At 39.0% G+C, this 23,955-nt stretch overlaps 2 protein-coding genes across 2 annotated transcripts; one reads left to right on the forward strand and one right to left on the reverse strand.

Annotated features, from left to right (window-relative positions):
- The first annotated feature begins 334 nt into the window (after positions 1-334).
- On the forward strand, positions 335-1,984 carry si:dkey-5n18.1 (uncharacterized protein LOC570444 homolog). Its single transcript, XM_058378712.1, has 2 exons — positions 335-878; positions 1,664-1,984. The coding sequence occupies exons 1-2, from the start codon at positions 411-413 to the stop codon at positions 1,841-1,843; spliced, it is 648 nt and encodes a 215-aa protein (XP_058234695.1). The 5' UTR covers positions 335-410; the 3' UTR covers positions 1,844-1,984.
- A 3,548-nt stretch (positions 1,985-5,532) lies between these two features.
- dsc2l (desmocollin 2 like) lies at positions 5,533-19,142 on the reverse strand. The gene is made up of 16 exons (XM_058378711.1): positions 18,985-19,142; positions 16,067-16,157; positions 15,722-15,918; positions 15,497-15,601; positions 15,117-15,272; positions 14,802-14,946; positions 14,410-14,564; positions 13,992-14,126; positions 13,234-13,419; positions 11,990-12,237; positions 11,247-11,389; positions 9,900-10,121; positions 9,477-9,701; positions 8,176-8,291; positions 7,216-7,482; positions 5,533-6,860 (listed from the first exon to the last, which is right to left on the reverse strand). Exons 1-16 carry the CDS (start codon positions 19,024-19,026, stop codon positions 6,645-6,647), a joined length of 2,649 nt encoding a protein of 882 aa, XP_058234694.1. The 5' UTR covers positions 19,027-19,142; the 3' UTR covers positions 5,533-6,644.
- Between the last annotated feature and the right edge of the window lie 4,813 nt (positions 19,143-23,955).

A 23,955-nucleotide genomic window follows, 5' to 3' on the forward strand; every position in this document is an offset into this window, starting at 1 on the left:
TATTTGATTTCAAGCACATTTTCTATGACATTCTGGAGCATCCTATTTAAGCTTTATATCTACTCTATGTACTTTTTAAGAATTTTATTGTTCTGAAATGTTCCCAAGCCAACTCTCCATATGCATCTGACCCTCAGTGTTACTCATCTTTAAGATCAGAATTAACCTAGAGTACAACTCTGAGTAAAGTTTGAACTGAAATATTGCTTTTTGGAAAATTTGTCATTGCAACATAAACCAGCATGTGATTTATGAGGAAGTTTCTCAACACCACTTTTGCTGATATGAAAAATCCAAAAATATCATATCACGTAACAGTGTCAATCCTCCAATCGCTTAGTCCAAGCTGCAGCTTTATCCAAGGGTGAAGGGTTTGATATTTTTCATTTTTCTTATGTAGTAGGACCAGCATGGCAGGGTTCAGGTCGTCAGCACTGCTAACAGTACTCATACTGACTTTTAGGACCTTGGAAGGGACGAGCCAGACTGGATCCTGCAGGCTTGTGTGTGACCCTTTCCAAGGCCAGAGCGGAACACAAGAGCTGGGGGCTAATGGTCTGGTCATCCCTCTGTCTTCTTCTGGACAGGGACCTGCAGGTCCTGCAGGGCCACCAGGAAAAGCAGGACCTCCTGGTCTGCCTGGACCGAAAGGAGATGGATGTTTCAGAAACGGACCAGTAGCCTTTTACGCAGCACTGAAGGAAGACTTCGGGAATGAAGAGATTCTGAAGTTCAGTTTGGTGAAGACAAACCTGGGTCGCGGTTATAATGCCTTGACTGGCACGTTCACCTGCAAGTCAGCTGGTTTGTATTACTTCAGCTACCACATAGTGAAGAACGGACTTAGCCTGAGAGCCGACCTGGTACTCAATGATCAGGTAGCTAACCTTCTTATTATGTATATCATGCTATGATTTTATTTATTTTTTTTAAATTCCTCATATAGCTCTATGAATATCTTCATAGACTTATTCAAATAATATTATTTTTTTTAATAATATAATTTTTAGAGTAATATATTAATATGACTAAGCATATCCAATAACCCATTCAAGTAGGAATAATAAATGGAACTTATTTTGTTTTACATAAAAATACACATTTCTTGTGAACACAAGATACATGTCTTTTAATCTACAATGACTAACAAACCGCACCTCCCAAATCACATGTTTATGCACTAATCTACACCATTTGTAGTAGAAATTTTGTGAGCAGTTTGTTCACTTCAAGTACTTATATAGAAGAAGAAGGGCGGAGCTACCAGGCTCTGATGCTGAATGAGAAAACATTTTTTTAAGATGGCTGACATCAATCTGTTGAACAAGACATCTTATAAATCTCTCATGAATTAGCACATGTAGTGTGATTTATTTTTCAACATTTTTTTTCAACAATTTTCAACCCAAAAATTCACTGGATTCTGCTCAAGCTAGTTAGTGTTTGCTATCATATACCCTCATTACTGATGAGCCTTGGTTATTAACAAAAATTTAAAACAAATAGTAGCATTTTACAATTCATACACTTGATAGTAGAGTACATAGTGCTTAGTGTAAGTGTGTAGTGCATAGTATGTCATTTGGGACGCAGCTAAAGAGAAATTAATGGAAATGTAATGTATCGTCAATGACTAACTTTGTGTGTGTGTGTGTGTGTGTAGATTGTGGCGAGTGCCGTGGCAGTAGACGCCCTCCACACCGACACGGCTAGTAACAGTGCAGTGTTGGAGCTGAAAGCTGGCGATCGGGTGTTTGTTCGCCTGAACAATAGCGACAGAACGTTTAAGGACACGCAGAACCTCTTCAGCACCTTTTCAGGCCACTTGCTCTACGTGCTGTGAGACACAGCTTCACCTGTACCAGCTTGATCTCTGAATCTGAAGCACATTCCACTCCTTTACCCAATTACCTCTGCTTTTGTACCGAGAAGCTTTCTATTCATGCCAGATTTTTTTCTAGTAAATAAAAGAAATGCTCTGTTATCGTGTTCCAAGTCTTTTTGTTGCCATGGTAGAATCAGTTTTGAGATTAAGCTACAAGGCTTCGACCTTGGCGAGACTTTTCACAGGACAGGAACAGAAAATTCACATACCTACACATATGCAATGGCTTCTAAAAGTTTCAAGGCCAAGCTATTGATCAATCCTAAAGCACACGAATCTTGCATGAAATGCATGAAGCACACGCTGAAAAATTCATTCATACGACGATAAAAGACGAGCCATGACTTCATCGCCGCTATGTGCTCAGAGAGGAAGCAATACACACCACAGCTTCTGCTGAATTCTGCTCCACAGAGCTCTACATATAGATTGCCTCTTAATAGTGTCATCAGTCTTTATAGATAACAGCAGTTAAGTATGTGTGTGCTCTTCTCTGCCGTAATGAGCTCCTCTGAGATTCATGGCTTCACACTAAAATAGGGCTTGAACCTGTGTTAATGGAAAAAGCTTATTCCTGATATTCTCCCACCCCGTGACCCATGGCTGTTATCTAGCATACCATACTCAGTCATTTCACTCTGAGCTCTCGACTAATTCTGGACATAATGTATTAAAAATCTCTCTCAGAGCATGAACTTGCCAACAGTGGCCAGGACTTTGTTTACTGAAAGGGAGTTTTTCATTTAGAATTATTTTGTTCATCTACAAAATGCATATACTGTAACTGTCACAGCTATTTGCCTTTTTTTAGCGCACAGCAGGCTCGGCTAAACACCTGAAGAATATTAGCATAGCAATAATTTCTGAATGCAACACTGGATCTTTTAAAAAGCTAAACAAATACCAATGTCACGTTTCCGTTTCTTGTTATTTTGATGATGAGACATGAAAAAAGTCATTTGGAATAAAAAAAGAAAACAATAAAATATGAAAGCGGAAAATATGTATAATAAATATGAAAAATGGTATTAAGATTATGGTAATATGGTAATACATTATTGGTATGGTATTATGGTAATACATTATACTTATTCAAATCAACATATTTATGGTGTCGGTGAACTACAAATATAAATACAAATGCGGCGGCCCCTGAACAGCTGGAAAAACAATAACATGGTGTATAAAAACTGAGAAGGGAATATGGCTTACAGGTTGTTGCTTTTAGACTGTATATAATACACAAACTTTCATCAGCGCAGTTTAATTTTCAATTATTAATGCGCTCATTTTAATACGTTATTGTTTCTCTTGTAACTCATTCTAACAAAGATGTGTACACCAATCAGGCATAACATTATGACCATCTTTCCTATATTGTGTTGGTCCCCCTTTTGCTGCCAAAACAGCCCTGACCTGTCAAGGCATGGACTTCATGGATTTAGATGCCTGAAGGTGATCCTGAAGGTTGGCTGCAGACCCTTTAAGTGGGCCCCACCTTGTAACTTACATACATACATACTGACCACTGCAGACCGGGAACACCCCACAAGAGCTGCAGTTTTGGAGATGCTCTGATCCAGTGGTCTAGCCATCACAATTTGGGCCATCATCAAACTTGCTCAAATCCTTACACTTGTCCATTTTTCCTGCTTCTAACACATCAACTTTGAGGATTAAATGTTGACTTGCTGCCTAATATATCCCACCCACTAACAGGTGCCATGATGAGGCGATCATCAGTGTTATTGACTTCACCTCTCAGTGCTCATAATGTTATATGGCAGGTCGTCAGCCTGTTTCATTCAGGCGTTTCAATAAATTGCATGCATCCGTGTACTGGAAATGACTAAAACACGTTTTAAAATGAAATGTTTTTGCTTTTTGTTTACCTATTTAATTAGTGGTGTGCAACTTTATAGGCATGGAATAGCCTGAGAAAAACATTCATTCAGACCAATTACAGTGATACTCGGTTACCTTTTTAGATAAATGTTTCTGGTTGTGTTACAACAACCGCTGAGAAGCTATGCACACTACCAGTCAAAAGTTTGGACACACCTTCTAATTCCATGGTCTTTCCTGATGTTTATTTCTTTCTACATTGTAAAACAATGCTGAAGGCGGCCGAAATACACAATAATGTCCTTTGAACGGTTGATATTGAGATATGTCTGCTACTGATGCTCTGTAAAGCCTTCATCACGGCTCTAATCTGAGGTGCTGTTAATTGGTGATTTCTGAGGCTGGTCACTCTAAATGAACTTCTCCTCTGCAGCAGAGGTAAGTTGTGGTCTTGTTTTCCTGGGATGGTCTTCATGTGAGCCAGTTTCATCATGGTGCTTGATGGGTTTTGCAAATGCACTTGACAATACTGTTCTTGCAAGAACTATTCCAGAACACCTGACCTTCGTGTCTTAAAATAACAACTGACTGTTTTTTGTTGTCATTACATATGGATTACTTAAGTCCATGTGTGTTATTGCATAGTTTTGAAATCTCCAGCATTGTTCTAGAATGTAGAAAATAAATCCCTAAACAAAAAACACTGAATTAAAAGGTGTGTCCAAACTTTTGACTGGTAGTGTAGCTAGCTAAGGTTATCTTCATTCTATTGCACCGTCAATGCACAAGGACAACTACGGCCCAGCCAAGGTGAAAATATATCATATTCATGCCTAATGGGAAAACAAATTTGATTTAAAGCGGTGCCTGCTCGTTATGTCACCAGGCTTTAGTGCTGTCGAAAAGGTGGTAATTAGGAACACTGTGACACCACTTACCACTGGAAACTGAAGGAGTCATTCCCACAAACGAGGGAAAAGTTCAAAATGTTTTTAAAAGCCACAGCAAGCACTTTTTCACAAAATCCACACAGAGTTGCTAACGAGGCTTTATTCAGCGTTAGCTATTTCCTGACCAGGCTTAAGAAGCCCCCTCACTGACGGTGAGTTTTTAATAGAAGTGATGACTATCACCGACGACACATTATTCACAGACATTAAGACATTAAAACGGCAATTAACGGTAATGAGAAGAGCGGAGTTATCCGAGGACTTTTCGGATCAGATTTCCAAGGATTTATAAATGCTTTTTTTCTTTTCACACATGGAAATCATCGAAGTTCAAGTAGCACACACATCTGACACCTGAGCGATTGCGTGAGGCTGAAGGTCTCAAGCTGTGCTTCAAATTATAAGGCATTGACAGAGGAAGCTCAAGCACAACCATCACATTAACTATAAACTGTGTCACTGTAATTATTGAATCCTGTACTTCTACATGAACTATTTTACTGTTGGTAAAGTAAAACGGCGTTACTCTTGATGGCGTTTCTTTTGCCAACAGTAGATCTTGGGTCAAATTGCGACTTTTACAAGTGATCTTGTGCTCAAACAGGTTAAAGACCACTGATCTGCACAACCTACAACTTTAGAAATGAGAAGAAAAACAAAGAAAATCATTCATGTTCTTTGTAGACTTTACTTTTTTCTATTTCTTGGTTAGATGACAATCTGCATTTATTCACTTCACCAGAGAGAAAGAAAGAGGCGGATGTAGACGCATCAGTTTATATAGTTGCTATAACACGAGTGATAACAGGAACTAACCAGTTCCACGACATTAAATGCAACCAAAAACTGATAAAAAGCACAGCAAGTCATTTATTAATAAATTAGAAAATGTAATTGTTGTATTACAAATTGCTGTGGCATAAGAAGAAGAAGAAGATGCTTCAAGGCTGCATCCCACCACCTCCTGGTACTAATATTTCCTACAGCATGCCCTGTTACTTTTCTTTTAATACCTTCAGAACATTCTTAGAATGAGAACTATTCTTTTGATCTATTCTTTTTTCTTTATCTCACCCAAACATATTTTATTTTATGATTGTAGTAAAGTTTTAGTAGAAAAAAAATAATAAAAGTTACAGCCATTTCACACAAAAGCATAGTAACAAAGCATTTGACAACAGCAGTTTATAAAGAACAGTGGAATGAGTTTGGTTTGATGAAAGCTCAGATACTTCATTCTTGAGGCAAAAAAAACAACTCCCCGTATTTTGATAAAATATGAAATCATATGGTATGAAAAACCCATAGATGTTTTGGTAATACTCAGAATCACCACAAAATGTGAGGGTTCTATTAGATGCGAGGAAAAATACCGGCACATCCCCTACAGAGACGATCTGTAAAAACAAAACGGAAAGACTTGTCTCTGAAAGCTTTACACCCATTACATTCATCCAAAGAGGATAATTAAAAGCATGTACGCTGTAGTAGAAACTAAATAAAGCTTGACATTGCTTGTAGGCCATCAAAAATGTGCTGGTGCACGTTAGGGCCTGGGAGTCCCCACAGAAAATTGTTTTATTACACAACAGAGAAATAATCATTTATAAAAATGCATTGGCTTTGCAGTGCTTTGACAGTGAGATCCAGCTTACAGTAGAAGACACAGAAAAACGGCAGAGCAATCAAATATAAAAACACACATGCACACATACTCACATACTCCGCACACATAATCTGAAAGGAGCAGTCCATTTTCTGGCGTAGACTCCAGGTAGTAATACGTAAGGTGTAAGTGTTTGGTGACAAATTTCATTAGCTAGTGTTCACACAATCCAGGATACAGTATCTGCATTTTTCCTTACTGTCCTCTTTGTCTTGGGGAAGACAGATCAGTTCTAATATCCTACTCCAAATGATATCAGGTCATTTCTCCTAGTTTCTTATCTTTAGCTCCACCCACTTCACTTCCCTCCCCTGTGAGATTTGACTGTGCATACATCAGCAAGCGTTTTGAACTTGGGTCCAAGCGAATTGAGGAAATCCAGTGACTCCTCTTCACCGAGGATACTACAGCACCCAACAGACCCTGCAGGAGAGCCCACTCCCTCAAACCCATAAGGCCTCAGGATATCGTCTGCAAATCGCGCATCTGCCTCCTCTCGAAAGTGTACCAGTTTCTGCCACAGAGAAATGGAGTAGGCGGAATGAAGTGAAATGAAATCAGACAAAAGCGTCACTTATACAGTATAGGACAAAGCTGTTCTTTAAGCACCAGAAAACTTTTAAAAGATAGCAGAGTGTTCAGTGAAAAGATAAAATAATGCAAAACCTGCAAGGTGGTACCCAGTGCATCAGGGCATAATGTCTGCTATGTGCTTAACTAATTAATTAATTTACCTAAAGCAAGCCTAGAGCACCATTAGATCCCAGCAATAAACAGTTTAAGAGCTAAAGAAGATATATAAGTGATAGTGGTTATCTATGTGTATTAAAGCGTTTGTAAGATGACACAAAGTGACCAGGTCCACTTACATTACTGAGCATCTTCCCATTTTCCTGCCACACATCCATTGTTGACATGCCATGTGTTGAGTGTTTCTTTAAGGAATTGCCGTACATGTTTGTGCTGAACTGTCCAGAGGATATTGTGTTGTGTGTCATGAAGCCCTGCATGTTGTTATGGTATATGCCTTCTCCAAAAGTGTGCTTCTGTCCAAAGCCATGATCTATGTAGCCTCCTCCTTTAGAGCCGTCGATAAAATCAGCCCCATTTGAAGGCATCAGAATCAGTGCGTCTTTCTGTTCATGGCATGCAATTTTAGATTATTAGAATAGAATTATACGTTACATTATTCAGAAACAATCTTTAAACCATTACATCCACTATATGGCTAAAAGTTTGTAGACACCTAGCCATCACACTTATATAGTGCTTGTTGAAAATTCCCAATGTAGATTTATTCCCCCTTTCCCCCCTGCACTCTTCAGGGAAGGCTTTCCACTACATGTTGGAGTGTTTCTGTGGGGATTTGTGATCATTTAGCTACAAGAACATTAGTGAGATCAGACACTGATGTTAGTTGAGGAGGTCTAGGGTGCAGTCAGTCTTCTACTTCATCCCAAAGGTGTTCAGCGGGGTTGAGGTCAAGGCACTTGAGTACTTTAACACCAATTTTGGCAAACCATGTCTTGTGGAGCCTTGCTTTGTGCACAGGGGCATTATCGTGCCAAAACATGTTTGCACTCTTCCAGTGAAGGGAAACTGTAGTACAAAGTAACCCTGTACAATGTTCTATGCTTCCAGTGTTGAGTAAGGAAGACATGAGGATGTGATTGTCAGGTGTCCACTTATTTTTGGCCATACAGTGCCATACAGTACTGTTAAGGGTTTTCTTGTAAAACTCTTGTATCGGGCTGTATTTAGGCTTATCAACACATTTATAACATGTCTATCTCCCGCCAGTAGGACAGAGGTTTAAAATGTGTTCTCACCACTTCCTCCCCAGGAGCTTCCAAGTTGGATTTGAGCAACATCCCACCAGGTACATCATCATCAGCCATAGGCAGCTTCTCTCCCTTGGTGCTACACACAAACAAGCACAGCAGACCTGTCCCACAGAGAAAGGCCATTTATAATTACCACATTAATAATTAATAATATCATGCCAGTCCATGCACATTATTTTTAGAGCTTTCATATATTTTGTTCATAATCCGTGGAATCAACGTGAACGTGAGCAAACAAAACATCTATGAAAAAATAAACTTAAATAAGACACTCCAGTCTGCACTTTAACATGCAAAATGCCTTGCTCGAGACAATGGTATATCAAGTGACAGGCAAGAAAGGTATTTATGTATATCCAGCTTTTTCCTGTAGGCACTGCTGTGAAAACAATGATAAATAATTTCCAGCGGAAGTAGCAGTGCAGCGTTGACTGGCTTTGACATTGTGATTCACGTCCGTTAAAAACTAACACATAGGCCTAATGTTAAGGTGGTTTGTTCAGCAACTACAATTTTGCGAGGATTTGTACAGTTTTCCAAGATAAAGATATAAGTCGCCAAGATATAATGAAACAAAACTGAAGAAATAAAATAACTATGCAAAACTGAAGAAAAAACTTTTTATTAATTTATTTCCTTAGAGCTGTAGTTATAAAAGCTACTATTACTAGCCTAATGCTACTACCACTACTACTACTTCTACTACCACTACTACTACTAATAATAATAATATCATCATTATTTAGTGACCTTCCCAGTACGGAAGCTATGTGTTTACAAGAACTTTATGGATTGACATGTTCAGGCTTTCACTTTTAAGTACACAAAATCACTTCTCACATCCTTAAGGACCACACAAGCAATTTTATTACTGTGAAGGCACTCCGAGATCTTCAAAATCCTAATTGCCTTACTGTAACAAGCGACTGAATTAACAAAATAGCTAAACATCCACAGCCACTTTTTTTTAATCTCCCTCTCATTCCTCTATTAAGGAAGGGGCAGGTATGCTGATATCTTTTATAAGCTGTCAGAGTGTGGCTCCACATCTTGCTATGAATCTTAACGGATGTTACTCTCATAATTCGTGCAAAGCATCATGGTGTATAGGAAAAAGATGGATGAAGATGTAGGATTGTAAAGCAGGAAAACACGTCTAGATAATACATATCTAATGATGCCTATACAAAAAAGAGGGCTTTAATTTGAATAATGTCAGTAAAACAGTGTGCTGGAATGTGCTGGATTGTTTGTAACCCATAATATGGGTAGCAATACAAACTTACAAAGCAGTAGCAGTAGCAGCAGGCCCAGCAGCATGGCGAGGACACCCCACACTCCTAATGTGGTGGACAACTTTTGAGCTACACACTCTCCCCCTCTCATACACTCACATACTCGCACGGACAGAGTTTGCTCTTTTCCAAAACCCTGAAGGTCCTTCACTAGTATTGGGACTTTGTAGATATCGTTGGGCAGATCCTCAGTTGACTCCAGCAGTACTGAGGTAGCTAAAGAACAAAGAGGTGCAGCCTTATAAAAGTGCACAATAAACCATTTTTGGGCTGACTTTCATTGTGTTTTAAGTGGCTTCCCCCAAAAATCTTTCACTACACAAATAGAGTTCTATTTACAACTATTACAATTTTAGGATATCTAAAATGAAGACAATAAGCCCCTAAAGAGGTCTCCTTGTCCTCTTGACATACCTTTTTGATCCCTTAGCCTCCATTTCCCATCATTCGGTTTCACCAGTTCAAATGTAAATGGATCGGAGTATGGCTTCTCGTCACGGTCTATAGCATTAATGAGTACAGGGTCTTGTTTAGTACCTTTGTCGCACACGACCAGGTCTGTTTTATTTATCTCTGGGGTATTATCATTCACATCCTCAATGAGGATCATCACCGTACCGGTACCAGACTTCTGACCTAGGAGTGGAGCAGGAAAGGAGTATTTAGTGTGTTGTGTCATAGCATAGGTTTGATTACCATCATAAACTATTATGACCAAACTTTTGGCTGTTCATGTATGGCTTATAAAGGCATTTTGATGGGGGACTAGGAGCAAAATGCTAAAACCTATATACTGTAGTTTCATACACATAAATATGGACATACTAATGGTCATCTAATCCTGTGGAAATACAGTCTCATATAGGTTATTTTCCTGTCATTGTTGTTGTTTTAATTAATACTGCTATTCTAAGGGGAAATAAACATGAATAAAAAGTTATCCTTATGTGTGTGTCTTGTCCTCAAAGTGATCTAAACCAGTAGAACATCTGAATTTCTAATCTATTACCCAACAGCAGTGTAGGTCATATAAAAAACCCTTTCAGAACCAATCACGCCTAATATTGTTCATTTGAGCAGTTAAGACCTACAGTCACTGAGCACTTTATTAGAAACTACACATTCAGTCAATCATCTAATCAGCCAATCATGTGGAGGTGCATAAAATCGTGTCGATACAGGCCAGCAGTTTCGGGGTAATGTTCATATAAACCATCAGAGTGTGGAAAATGTGACTTGAGATTTCTGGCACCAGACAGGCTGGTTTGAGTATTAATAACTGCTAATCTGGGATTTCACACACAACAATCTCTAGAGTTTACTCAGAATAGCGCAATAAATAATAAGCATGCAGTGAGCAGCGGTTCTGCAATGGCTTGTTGATGTGAGCCGAGAGAAAGGCTACAGTAACCACTCTGTACAGTCATGGTGAGAAGAAAAGGGTCTCAAGTTGAACCTTGCTCATGTTCATGGGCTACAACAGCAGAGGACCTTGTCAGGTTCCAAAAATTTGCAGGGATTGCATGATGCAATCATGACCTCTGGTCCATAATCCCAAAGGCAAAGGCAGGTCCTAGCAGGATTATTATAGTGTTTCTAAGAAAGTGCTCAGTGAGAGTATTTCGTAAAAACCAGGGCTGCGCCAAACACTTTCAGACTCTATAATTGTGAATGCCCTGACTCCAGACACTACACAATATCTACAATAGAATATAGTTGTGTTTGACCAAGCATCAATAATTCTGTAACAGATATACTCACTCTTATCCACTGCTTTGACAGTGATGTTATACATATTATTAGTTACAAGTGGTGATTCTCTGTCGATGGTCATTGCTGTCTTCAGCTCACCAGTGTTGCTCATCACACTGATCCAGGAACCTGGGTCAGTCAATTTATAGTATCTGTCGGAGGAAGACAGTTTAGGATTATATTTTTTTTCCTTTTTATGTTCACTTCCTTGACTGCACAATGGTTCATAACGTCATTGGCATGGCAAAAAATAATTGCACAGTCCCTGAACCAACAAACCAACAATCATATATCAGGAAGGGTGCTTTCACACCTATTCATCCATTAATCAAGATCAGGGAGAAATTGATTCTTTGGGTTTGTTTACTACTTGGTTTGTTTTGTTTTCACACTGCATATAATTTAATCAAGCGAACGGCAAACAAATGGCAAAGGTCTATGAGCTGTTTCAACCATCATATTTCATTCAAGGTACAATAAAAGTTAATGAATCTTTGCCAAATGTGCACAGAAATCTCAGGAATGGTGAGCAAAGAACAGGCACTCGATAAATTACTGAATTAATTTAATACTTTAAACCAGAGTGAGACTCAGGTTGGATTGGGTATTTTGCCCAGCACATATCTGTGTTCTCATCTGCACACATGAACTGTATCAATGGGGGAAAATGTACAAGGATTTGATTCAAATGAACACTGCATACGTGAAAGCACCCTAAGAAACTGAGAAGTGCATCACACAATTGCCCTCACGTTATGTCCTTGCTGCTTTTGGTCTCCGGATCGGTGGCTGTGTAGGTTCCAATTACAGTCCCGTTTGGTATGTTCTCTTTAACTTTGAGCTGGAGTATAGGTGCAGAGAATTCTGGTCCTTCGTCCACATCTTCCACCTTGATCTCTACAGGCACTTTCTGCCAGTTCAAGCTTGATCCTACAAGAGGAGCCTCGTTACGTGCCATTACCTCCAGGTTCACTGTCTGCTGTTTCTCATAATCCAGAGGCTGATTACCAAAGAAAATTGGAGAACAGAAGAGATGAGAAAGTAAAATTTAGAATAGAACATACTATGGGATGTATAATGAAGCATGTATAATAAAACAATATCACAAAAGTTTATCTGTATTTTCTAATTTATTTGTGATTTCTACAAAATATATGCAGTTTTGCTTTTGTTTTAGATATATTTTGAGTTTATATGCCTTTGTTAATACTTAATAAAGACATATTAGTAATTATACGATAAGGAGATAAAATAAATAAATAAATCAGTTGTTTTATGTGCTCTGAGGGAACCCAGCATGTACTAGCTTGCTGGTATGAAAGCAGGGTGTGGCTGAGCCTAAGAAACACACAAACATGTCTGACAGGGCAATCTCTCTCACACCCTGCTTACCAACTGCAGCCATAAATCACGGTAAATCAACTATAATTAATTCAAACAGAGCCTTACAAAAGTCACTGCACTGTAGTAGATTGGAGTTTCAGGAAAATGCAAACAAACTACAGCTTAATGCATTCCTAAGCTGGGTTGAGGAAGGGTTCTTTTCATTCAAGATGTAATTAGAAATCCAATACATATTACAAAGGTGCAAAACCACACTCCCAGCATTATTTGAGCTACAGATCCTGAGAAATAACTCTTTGGATGACCACACCCCCAAACTTGGCACCTATATGAAAAGAATCAGATATTATACTGAACATGTAAACTAAGCTCTGACATGCTAGGCTATATTGGCAAGCGATGGCATTATTGTCAGCACCCGTGTTTTTAATAATTATTGACATCTGACCAATGAGTACTTTGACACAATGTTTGTGACGGAATAAGAAGACGATGCTTTGCTATAGTGCCAACATCAGGCTCATCATTTTCATCTCCCTTGCCTGAGTATTGGGGGAGAGTACTAACTTTCGACCAAAATTTCTGGGAAAGTTTGACTGCCCTCTGCCTTCAGAAATACAGTCCAAGCCTATTATCTCTATTCTACCCTTACCTTTGTGACATAGATCAGCCCTTCGTTTGTGACCGGATCCGTTTTAATCATGAAGTTGCCGCTCTCGTTGCCCTTGGTGATTTCGTACACTGCTTTCCAGTTGGGGGTGCCCTTCAAATCCTTGTCATCGACACCGATCCGAGCGACCAGCACATCTACTTTGTTCTCTTGAACATTGCCTTTGTACTATTGCACAAACACAGTAATTAACAATAGAACCATCTTTAATATTGAGTGTAGTCTTCAGGACATATGGCAACACAGAAAAAGTTAGAAGACCTCGTCTTTGGTGAGTTTATCTAAGATATCAGGCTGAACTCGGAACACTTACACAATAGACTAACCTTTGCTCTACAAAAACCCTTTGTTTTAGTTGGACCTGAGGAAATGACTATTACATGCAAGTAGACTGTTATGTTACATATTGTACACTAATGACAAATTCAAAGTCACAGATACACAATAATTATATGGTATGATTATATAGTAGAGCTTGTTAGGTCCCAAAGCATAATATATAATATACAAATCGTATTGAATATTTCAGAATAAGGCATGAATGTTAAAAAAAAAGGTGTTATTCTATGATAAAGGCACAATAAACCACACAAATGTTGAGCGAAAACAGTGAAATTTGAATGGAAAATTATAAACAAGAGAAGAGTACAATGCCAACCCTTTGGGTTCATTTAAAGCAGCTGTACATTTAACATGAAATAAACTGATTTTAAAGCCAAGGCTGACCGCAAAGAACTTACCAGGGGTTGAATAAAGGTGGGTGGATTATCATTGATATCAGTCAGAGTCACTGTAGCCGTTCCTGTGTTGAAGAGACCGTCAGGTGATCCACCCATGTCTCTGATCTCCATTAAAATAAAGTGCTTCTCTTGAGTCTGAAGGAAAGTCCACAGTTGTAATCATTTATAATGTGGTTGTCATTCAAAAAGACTACATTTAGAGAGACATTTTATTCTAGCGATATCATAGCACATAATTCATATGTAGCCTCGACATCCATGTGTAACATATTTGATAACTCTCATAGGTCATCTTCACATCAGCTTCTTAACATTCCACTACACAACGTCTTCACACACAAAAGGACAGGTGTACATTCACACCTAGATCATATTTACATACACCTATATATAATGGGTATTTATAGGCAGGCAATACCTCTCTGTCCAATGTGTTGGTAGCGGCAGAAATAACCCCAGAGTAGGGGTCTATACGGAACAGGTCCGTGCCTGTCTTCAGAGTGTACTTGATCTTGGTGTGCATAGTGTCTGGTTCGTCCTTATCTGTTGCAATCACTTTACCTACAACAGTGCCTTAAGACGGAACATAAAAAAAATGAATTCTTGAACTTGATACAGACCATACAATACACCAGCTTCATAATCCTAGTTAAGCTTTCTGTGCTCTTCATGTAAAAAGCTGTCATGGTACACACAAGCTGACAGTGGGTCCTAGTGTCATACCAAGACTTGTTGGTACTTATGAACACTTTCATTCAAATTGTGAAAAATTTTGCTTGACCTTTTGCAACTATTACATCCCTTACTTACTCATGGGGCATTGTTCCTGAACAGTAAAGTCCATAGGACCAGTGAACTGTGGAGCATTGTCATTCTCATCCTCTATGTTCACAGTGATTGGAAGAGGATCGTCAGTCTGTACCCTGCTCATGGTGTTGTAGGCATAGGCTGTAAACTAAGGTAGAAGACAAGCGTCTAAGACACTTCATACAGCAGACATTTCAAAGTCTCATCAGAGGACTTGGAGTACTTATCATTAAAGTCATTAAGATGCTAAGACTTATAAATCTGACTTTTTCTGTATTGTGAAAAGAACAGTTTGGGAGAAAGATATGTTTTACTTACTTTAATCTGAGGGTACTGTTCACGGTCAATAGGGCCGTGGACTTTTAACATGCCAGTGTTTGGGATAATTGAAAACAGACCAACGGGAGGAAGAGTAACACCAGGTCCCTTTATTTCGTAATAAAGTGAGTAATTTACTGATGTGTCTGATGCAATCTAACAAGAAAAAGAGATTAGAAACATTAGAAATGTATCCAAATACAGTACACTGCCAGAAATGTATCAGAAAACAACAGAAAATAATGCGATGCTGGATACAGAAAAGACAACAGAAAGGGTCAGGTTCAACAAAATGTCCAGCAAAATAATAATTAGAGCAATGCATTTCTTACACAGATTTATACTACACAGCTATCAGGGTGCAAAATTGAGAGCCTTACCATTTCCATTTCCTTGGGGAAAGGACCTTTGCCGTTCTCCTTGATGCTGAAAGGTGGAGGACTCCATCTTCTTTTGGTGCGTTTAAGAACTGCGTTGTTAGACACCTACAATCACAATCAACAGTGAAAATATTGCTGACTACATTCCATCTGTGTGGGCAAGTGGGTCCGGGTGATTAATTAAACCTTAATTAATAAGCATACTTATGTAATACTGTGCATTACCTGACCAGTGGAGGTGAGGCTGACATCCACGAACCACCTGTGATCGTTGCGGTCCTGGACAGTTATCCAGAAAAACAAGCCATCCTCTGGTACCACAGTTGCAAGGACAGTTTGGATGGTGCCATCCATTTCTACTCTGAAAGCTGGGTCACTGGCAGTCAAACCCAGAGGCCCGTCGCCACAACCTTCCAAATTCACTACAGAAAGAGAACAACGTTATGATGAGTTAAAGGATAGAACTGTAACTAGAACACATCACATGGATTACTGAATAAAAAATAAAAAGTGTTATGGCCAATGACATTTAACGTGATGTACAAGAAAAGTGATTAGAAAACACCGTACCATGAGAAACAACATAACCAGGTATCAGCCTCACAGGAACCTGTGCTTGGATATGCTTCTGGACACATGACTCCACGCAATAATACATCAGCTGAGAAAAAGAGAAAAGCGTTGACTCAGACTTTGCCTTTAATCCAGCTTCCCACTATAAACTGGAGCACAAACTGTATCCAAAAAAAACATTTAACCAAGCAACTAGTAAACAGGTACTTACTGCTCGTACTAATACTTTGTAAAATAAATAAATAAATAAAAAAAAAATAAACTATTATCAAAAGCTGAAGTGTTTTTCATGTAAAGGACTGATTTACTTATTTATCAAATTTTTGTTCTAATTGTGGATCTTTAGTTAATGCCGTAGCTTGAATAGAAATGTTCTCTGTCAGTGTTTTTTTTTATTGAATTATTTTTAAATCATTTCCCGGCATTATCAGCACATGCTGATTGCACCATACAATTTACATGTACCCTGCATGCAAGCTGCTGTTTGGCTTAAAAGATGCAAGAAATTACACATTTCCAGTTCACAAAGCAATGCATTAGTAATTTTCATCTGAACAACATATATCAAAGGACATCTGAACCACTATTACAAAACAAAAAACCCCACACCTCTTTGTATTTTGCAACAAGAAAAGTCATCCTCCAACTCCACCCAAGCAGAAATGTTTTAATCCTGAATCAGATTTGAAACATACTTCCGAAACCATCAGTCCAGAATTTTTCAAAATGACTTACTATAACACAATAGCTAATAACTGAATAAAATGGTTATAACATATTACATACAATAATCATTCAAATGATGTTCAGAGACGCTTTTTAGGGCTTGGCAGCATTATGTAATGCCATCACATTTTGAATAGATTCTGTAACGATGGCAGATGGTTCGTTTTTGGAGTGGCTAAGTAACATTATCAATGAAATCAAGATAGGGAGCATCACCGGATACTCCATTTCATGAATGAAGTGATTTATATGAGGATTCTAGTTTCATGTCGAATCTGTTGTTGTATTGGAAGTGAAATAAAGTCCAGCAGACCCCCGTGACCCTAATTAGGAATAAGCAGGTATAGACAATGGATGGATGGATGGATGGATGGAAGTGAAATATAGTTATATGATATTTACTCTTGTAAAGAAATTGATTGTAATAATAACTAAATTAAAGCATTTTATTTTCATATTTTTTTACAAGGTTATGTTTTTGTAAATATCTAACAATGACCTTGTTTTAATAACATTCGAAACATATTTGTATCTAACGGCATACAGATGTTTAAGTGCTAGTATAACAGCAGACGTTTGGCTACATGCTAAGCTTCAACACTGACTGATTATGATGGGTAATTTATCTACTTGGCTGTACTATAGTCATAAATCTGCCAAAGCTTAACAAAGAAGGCAAACAAAGAGACACTGTGACATTAACATGTCTCGTCTGTGAATTTTGTTCCAAAGGTACTGAGTGACACAGCTTATATCTTTAGCTGTACACCAAAGGCATCAATCAAGTTCTAAACTGTATGTCAGGGTAGTGCACGAATTTGATAGGACGAGCGATGTTCTGATAGCACCGATATTTAGCGTAACAGCATGGAGGAAATTTCACTGCTTATATCACATTCACTTTTCGGTGTAAACAACATTCCCGTTGTAGTCTGTTACACTGAAACCGATACTACATTTACTACGGTCTGTCAGTCTCTGTGTGTTGTCATGGCAACAAGCAAGCATGCTCAAAACAGTTTTGGGAACTATCTTCACAGACACCAGGCAAATAATTATTTGGGTCTATTGTGTCTGACACGTCATTTGCATACGTTCAAATCTGTTGTATAAAAGTGACACAATGATATTCAGTACACAGTTAGTTGCTTAAATATATTCTGGACATTACACAGTGTGGCATTATTAATGTTTCGCTACGCATCACATCCCTTTTCATTTTTCGACGCACAGTCTGATACCTGGAACTGGTTCAAGACTGACATCTGAGCAACCAAGCCGACTCTTTCATGGTTCACACGAGTGATTTACCTCACGCCAGCATTGCTAACGCCATAAAATATGCTAGTGTTTTGGTTAGTTTCAACTTTTATGGCATAAGTACTCAGTATCAGTTCGGTGTATCTCTATCAAAACCAGTACAGCATGACTCAACATGCCGACACCTCAACCAGATACAATCTGGTACATTATGATAAATAAACTCAGAATGTTTTAACCTCAAAATAACCTCAAAAAGAATGTGCTTTCAGTTTACTGGAAAATAGGATGTAACTGTGTATGACTATCCAACTTGATTCATTTTCACTTACAAACACAATACTCCTGACCTTTGTCAAGACAAGATATCTAACCAGAACTCACTAAAAAGGTCTTGTGTGTGTATTTTTCAACAGGCATTTCCCCTGGTTATTTATTAAACCATAAAGGAGGGAGGGAGTGACCAGATAAGTTTATGGAGATAAAGAAATCCTCAAAATGGCTCAAAGATCCTCAAAAAAAAAAAGCTCTGAAAGATGAGAATGAACAGACTGGTAAACAGAAAAGAGACCTAAAAGACTATTCAGCTCAATGTATCAACGCATCAACGCTGCAAGGAGTAAATCTGCTCTGAAAGGGGTTTTCACTGTTCCTCTGACACAAACACACACACATATATATATATATATATATATATATATATATATATATATATATATATATATATATATATATATATATACATTTTAAACACACTTTTTAACATTTAAACGTGAAAGTCTATAGTACTCCATGTTTCTGTGTACGTATTTAAAGTGAACCGCACGTCATTCATCGCCCGCAGGTAACATTGTACGCAATGGCAAACTTTACAAAGGCTTTTCGGCAACTAACTGTAACAAAGCAAAGACTTTTAGAAGTAAACTCACCAAAAGAAACAGGACATGACAGAAAACGCCGACCCGGGACATGTTGAACACCGAGTAGTTTCTGTAGACCGGAAAAGAATGGCGCAGTGAAAGGCGAGGTGAAATGTCCTCTCTCTGGGCGGTGAGGAGGGAAGAGTGGAGTGGAGTGGAGTGGGCGTGGTCAGCGGGCCGTGTAAAAAGAGTGTAGAAGAGTCGGGCGTTGGCGCTGTAATAGAGTAGACTCGCGCGTGCACGTGGGTACCGTTTGCATAGAAAATACACTGGTGATGGCTGGCTTTGAAAATGGCTGACTTGTATTCTACTTGGCCAGAAGTTTGTGGACGCCTGACCTTATCTATCTGTATGTGGTACAAACTTCTGTAGGATGCCTTCACTGGAGCGAACCTGTTCCAGCCTGACACTGCTACAATGCAATGTGAGGTCAGAGCAGTCCAGCACAGAGCCCTGACCTCAACACTTTTGAGCAGATAAGGAATGTTGACTATGTGCCAGTTCTTCACGCCCAACACCGTTGCCTGACCTCACTAATGCTTCGATTTTTATCTGCAAAGGGATGATGTGGCTACAGGCTGTAGCACTACAAATACCCTTCACTGGAGAGAAGGGGTATGAAGCTGTTACAGAATGACACTGTGCAATGTGAGTGGAAGAACTTGAGTGTCCAGCCCTGACCTCAACCCCACTGAATACCTTAAAAACCGGAATGCTGACTATGGGACTGTTCTCTGCTTCCATTATCAGTGCCTGACCTCACTAACTTCAGATTTATCTGCAAAGGGATGGTGTGGCTGCAGGCTTGTTGATGGAAGACTACGTTAAACAGTTTGAACAAGTAAAATAAGGTGTGGCTCCTGCTTGTTTGAATTGAAAGCCTGCTCCCACACTGGCCCATCGTGGGAAAGAGTGAAAAACCCCTCCTCTAGTGGCTGAAAATCTAAAATCTAGTGGAAAGCCTTCCTAGAAAATTGTGGGTTACATCTTTATATCTGAAATGGTAATTTAATAAAAGAAAAAGAAAAAAGCACATATGATCAGGAGTCTGCATACCTTTGCCCATGTAATAATTTAATTAGGCTGTGTGACTACATGTCTGTGGTTCTGTTTTGGTCTAGGCATACATTTCCGCCAGTGATAGGAATCTCATCAAGATCAATGAAAAGATAAATGCTGTGTCTTTTGGAAAAAGTCATGGAGGGGTGAAAAAGCCGGGAGTGTTCAGATTTTACGATATACAGGCCATATCAAATATCTGTCTGTGTGTGATGAGGACTGATCTGGTTAGACACTGAGTCAACATCATCATCATTTCCAAAATAGGGCAGAACTTTTTAGAATCTTTTGAAGTTTTCATTATGATTGCATTTTTAACACTGCTCATTTACTGATATTTGTGATTTCATTCTTATCTTCAGGATACAGGAACAGAAGGATCAACGGTGCTTTAATGTTTAACAAAAAAAGGTTTATATACAGTTGAGTGCTGTGATGAAGTCTCCAGTACCCTCAACAAGAGGAATCAATCAATGCAATCATTATTGTATTAATAAACAGTTTACGAGAATATTTATTGCATATCAGTGTTTGCCAGAGCAGCGTGTGTTGAAATATGGTGGGCATTTGACGCAGTATCACATCTGGGTAGTGAACTGGAATGGGCCCTGACGGTGAACCTGTGGAATTTGGCATGTTGCTGTGAGTAACACACCCTTATTCAGAGCTCCGGCACACTTGGTGAAAAAGTATAAAGGATGAAGAGCTGTAAATTAGTGTAGACAAACACAAAATCCATCGTCACCTGTTAATCAAGGTAAATTAAATCACTATTCACAATTTCCTGTTTACATAAATGGATGAAAGTTTCTGTGTTTGTCCTGTGTTATCATATTTCTCCTGTATACCTACAAAATTCTATAATAACATAATACTGATGGTTGCATGCGAATATGCATGAATAAACCCATTATATGATATTTATTATCATTTGAAAATGGCTCAAACACAGCATAATGTACTAAATGAACCAGGGACAGCAAGTGACACTGAAATACAGGTCTGGGTGTGTCTAGCTAGGCTTCAGGCACACCTGGTTACGCCCTTATACACAATGTCCCATGGTTACTACGTTGAGCCAGGTTGGCATCTCTAGGCGACAATATGTGTGTGTCTGCGTATGTGGAAAAGTGAGAGTGAGAGAGGACGTATTGCACAATACACAATATGTTTCACAGTTATGTTGTTTTTCATGCTGTCTTCTCAAATGTACAGGAAAGAATTTAATCGGATTTATTACTGAATAAAAATAAATAAATGTTGCATTGTTCCTTTTAAACCACACCGACTTGCCTTATGTGCTACGAAAGGTTAATAGAGACGTTGTAAGTGAGTTGTATCATAATAGGGTTTTACACTCTGTGGTTTTCAACTGCTCAAGCACTGAGGTGTGCTGGTAATTCTAGAGCCAAGACCTCACCGCACTCTCTATTTACACAGTCTCTCTCACAGCCCCCCTTTTTCGGAGCTCAGGTAACTAGTAGCTCGCATCACCGGCTTGATTAATGCCCCTTTCTATTCCTCTCTCTCCTGCTCATTGTGTTGTATGAGTGGACAGGGCACGAAGTCAGAACCGATTCAGATGTAGTGTGTGCTTCAGTCTTCCACCTCACTTGGTCAGCCTGAAAAGAGCATGCTAGAACGAGGGCCTGTAAATAGGTTCTGTTGGTCAAAAGTGCTGAGATAAGGGGTTTTAAATTACACACTTATGTAGGACTGTTAAAATTTTCTCCAGAATTAAAAGCCTCAGCTCAGCTAAGATGTCAGAAACATTCTACTCAGTGCAAAGTCTCAGTTTAATCAGCACCATGAACTGTGCGCTGAATTTTATGGTTTTATGCTTAACTGAAGTATTTATTTAGACCCCGGTGAGAATTATATTCTATATTTCTTATATTCGTGTAAATTCCCAAAGGTCAGAGTAAAAGTAAATATACTTGTTTATTTGTATTATTTACAGCATATTTTCTTCATGTTTGCCTATGAGCATTTTCTCATGTTTTTGTGGTTTTTGCTCAACATATTTTCACTGGCTCCATTTCACTGGCGTTTTGGAATGTATTTAACAAATGCGATGTCAGCACACGTCAAAAAAATACATACTTTGCGCAATATGTTGCTTTGGGTGTAGCAACATGTATGTATGTTTGTGTGTGTGTGTGTGTGTGTGTGTGTGTGTGGGTCGGTGGGTGTGGGTGTGTGTGTCAGGGCAGGAACAGGTGTGATCACAGACAGGTGCCTGACAGGTTTATGACAAAACACATTATCTGATATTGGTCATCTGATCATGATGTGATCATGAAAATACTCTCACAATCACAAACACCAGGTAAACATTTTCTGTGACTCACACTTTCTGTCATTAGAGTGATGAATCACTGTCGAGCTGTCTTCTGCATCATCCTATGAGACACTGTCGGTTTGTGTCAGATCACAACTGTGATTTTTAAAAAATGCACCTGGTCTGTTGGGTTTCTTTGTTCTTCTTCTTCATCATCTTCATCTTCTTCTTCTCCTTCATTTTTCTTTTTGCAGTAGTTTTATGTAAGGTGAGTATGAACACAGTACTCACTCAGAACAAATAAAATCTACTCAACCAACCATTTAGCAAATAATCCCAAGGCAATGGAAATTATAGTCAGTAAAGTGTATCATTTGTATATCCTTCATTTCTACATTTTATCTCACACCTCCGGAGTCAGGGGTTCAATTCCCGTCTGTGTGTGTGGATGTTCTCCCTGGATTTTGTGGGTTTCCTCTGGTCCGAAGATATGATATGCGTTGTTGACCTTCATTATGTGGTATTTCTAAATTGCCCCTGGTGTCGGAGTGTGTGTGATTGTGCCCTGCGACGAGTCGGAACCCTGTTCTGGCTGTCTTCCACCCTGGGATAGGTTCCCTACGATCCTGTTTACTTTACCATTCAAACTGAATGCCAAAGGATTCTGTATCACCATTCCCAATTGTTTAGCAGGGTATTTATAGCATCCTTTTGTATCATTTTACAAGCTTTTATGTTAACTGCCCTTTATAGTACACAGCAGTCTTAATTTTATTTTCCCTTTTATTAAATGTAAGCTCACTGTGCAGCATATCGGGCATCTGTTACTGTGTTTACGTTGTGTTTTATGAATAAACTCGAGGATAAGTTTCACACGTAAGGAAATGTGGCTTTTACAGATTACTTACACGTTTTAATCTTATAAGCCGTTTTTACAAAGGAATAAAGTTGTCTTTTAAACACATTTGAGCTCTCAGAGACAAGAAACATGGAGCAGAACTGTTCAGTAATGATATCTATTGATTTAACTTTGATATACTTTTTTATATTTTATGTTTTATATACTGTTTTCTCTGTGGATTCAGGGGACGCAACAGAAAAATTCGGCTTTCTCTCTCTCCCTCTCTCTCTCTCTCTCTCTCTCTCTCACACACACACACACACACACACACACACATGCACCCCCCCTCCCTCACTCTCTCTCTCTCTCACACACACACACACACACACACATGCACCCCCCCTCCCTCACTCTCTCTCTCTCCCTCTCTCTCTCTCTCTCTCTCTCTCTCACACACACACACACATGCACCCCCCTTCCCTCACTCTCTTTCTCTCACTCTCACACTGTCCTCCCCTCTATTTTTCTCTCTTACTCTCTCTCTCTCCCCCTCACGCTGTTTCTCTCTCTCTCTCTCTCTCTCTCATGCCCATTGTTTCCCTCCCTCCCTCTCTCTCTCTCCGTCTCTCCCTCTCTCTCTCTCTCTCACTTCCTTATCTTCTGCTCAAGTTTCACTCCCGGTTGTTGCTATGGAGAGCTGGGGTTGTTTTGTGTTGAATGGTGCTGTTAAAGTGACACGCACACACACACACACACACACACGCACATGCACAGGAAAGGAAAAAGAAGTGAAAAGGAA

This window comes from Hemibagrus wyckioides, linkage group LG25, assembly GCF_019097595.1.
Source record: "Hemibagrus wyckioides isolate EC202008001 linkage group LG25, SWU_Hwy_1.0, whole genome shotgun sequence".
NCBI classification, from domain to species: domain Eukaryota; kingdom Metazoa; phylum Chordata; class Actinopteri; order Siluriformes; family Bagridae; genus Hemibagrus; species Hemibagrus wyckioides.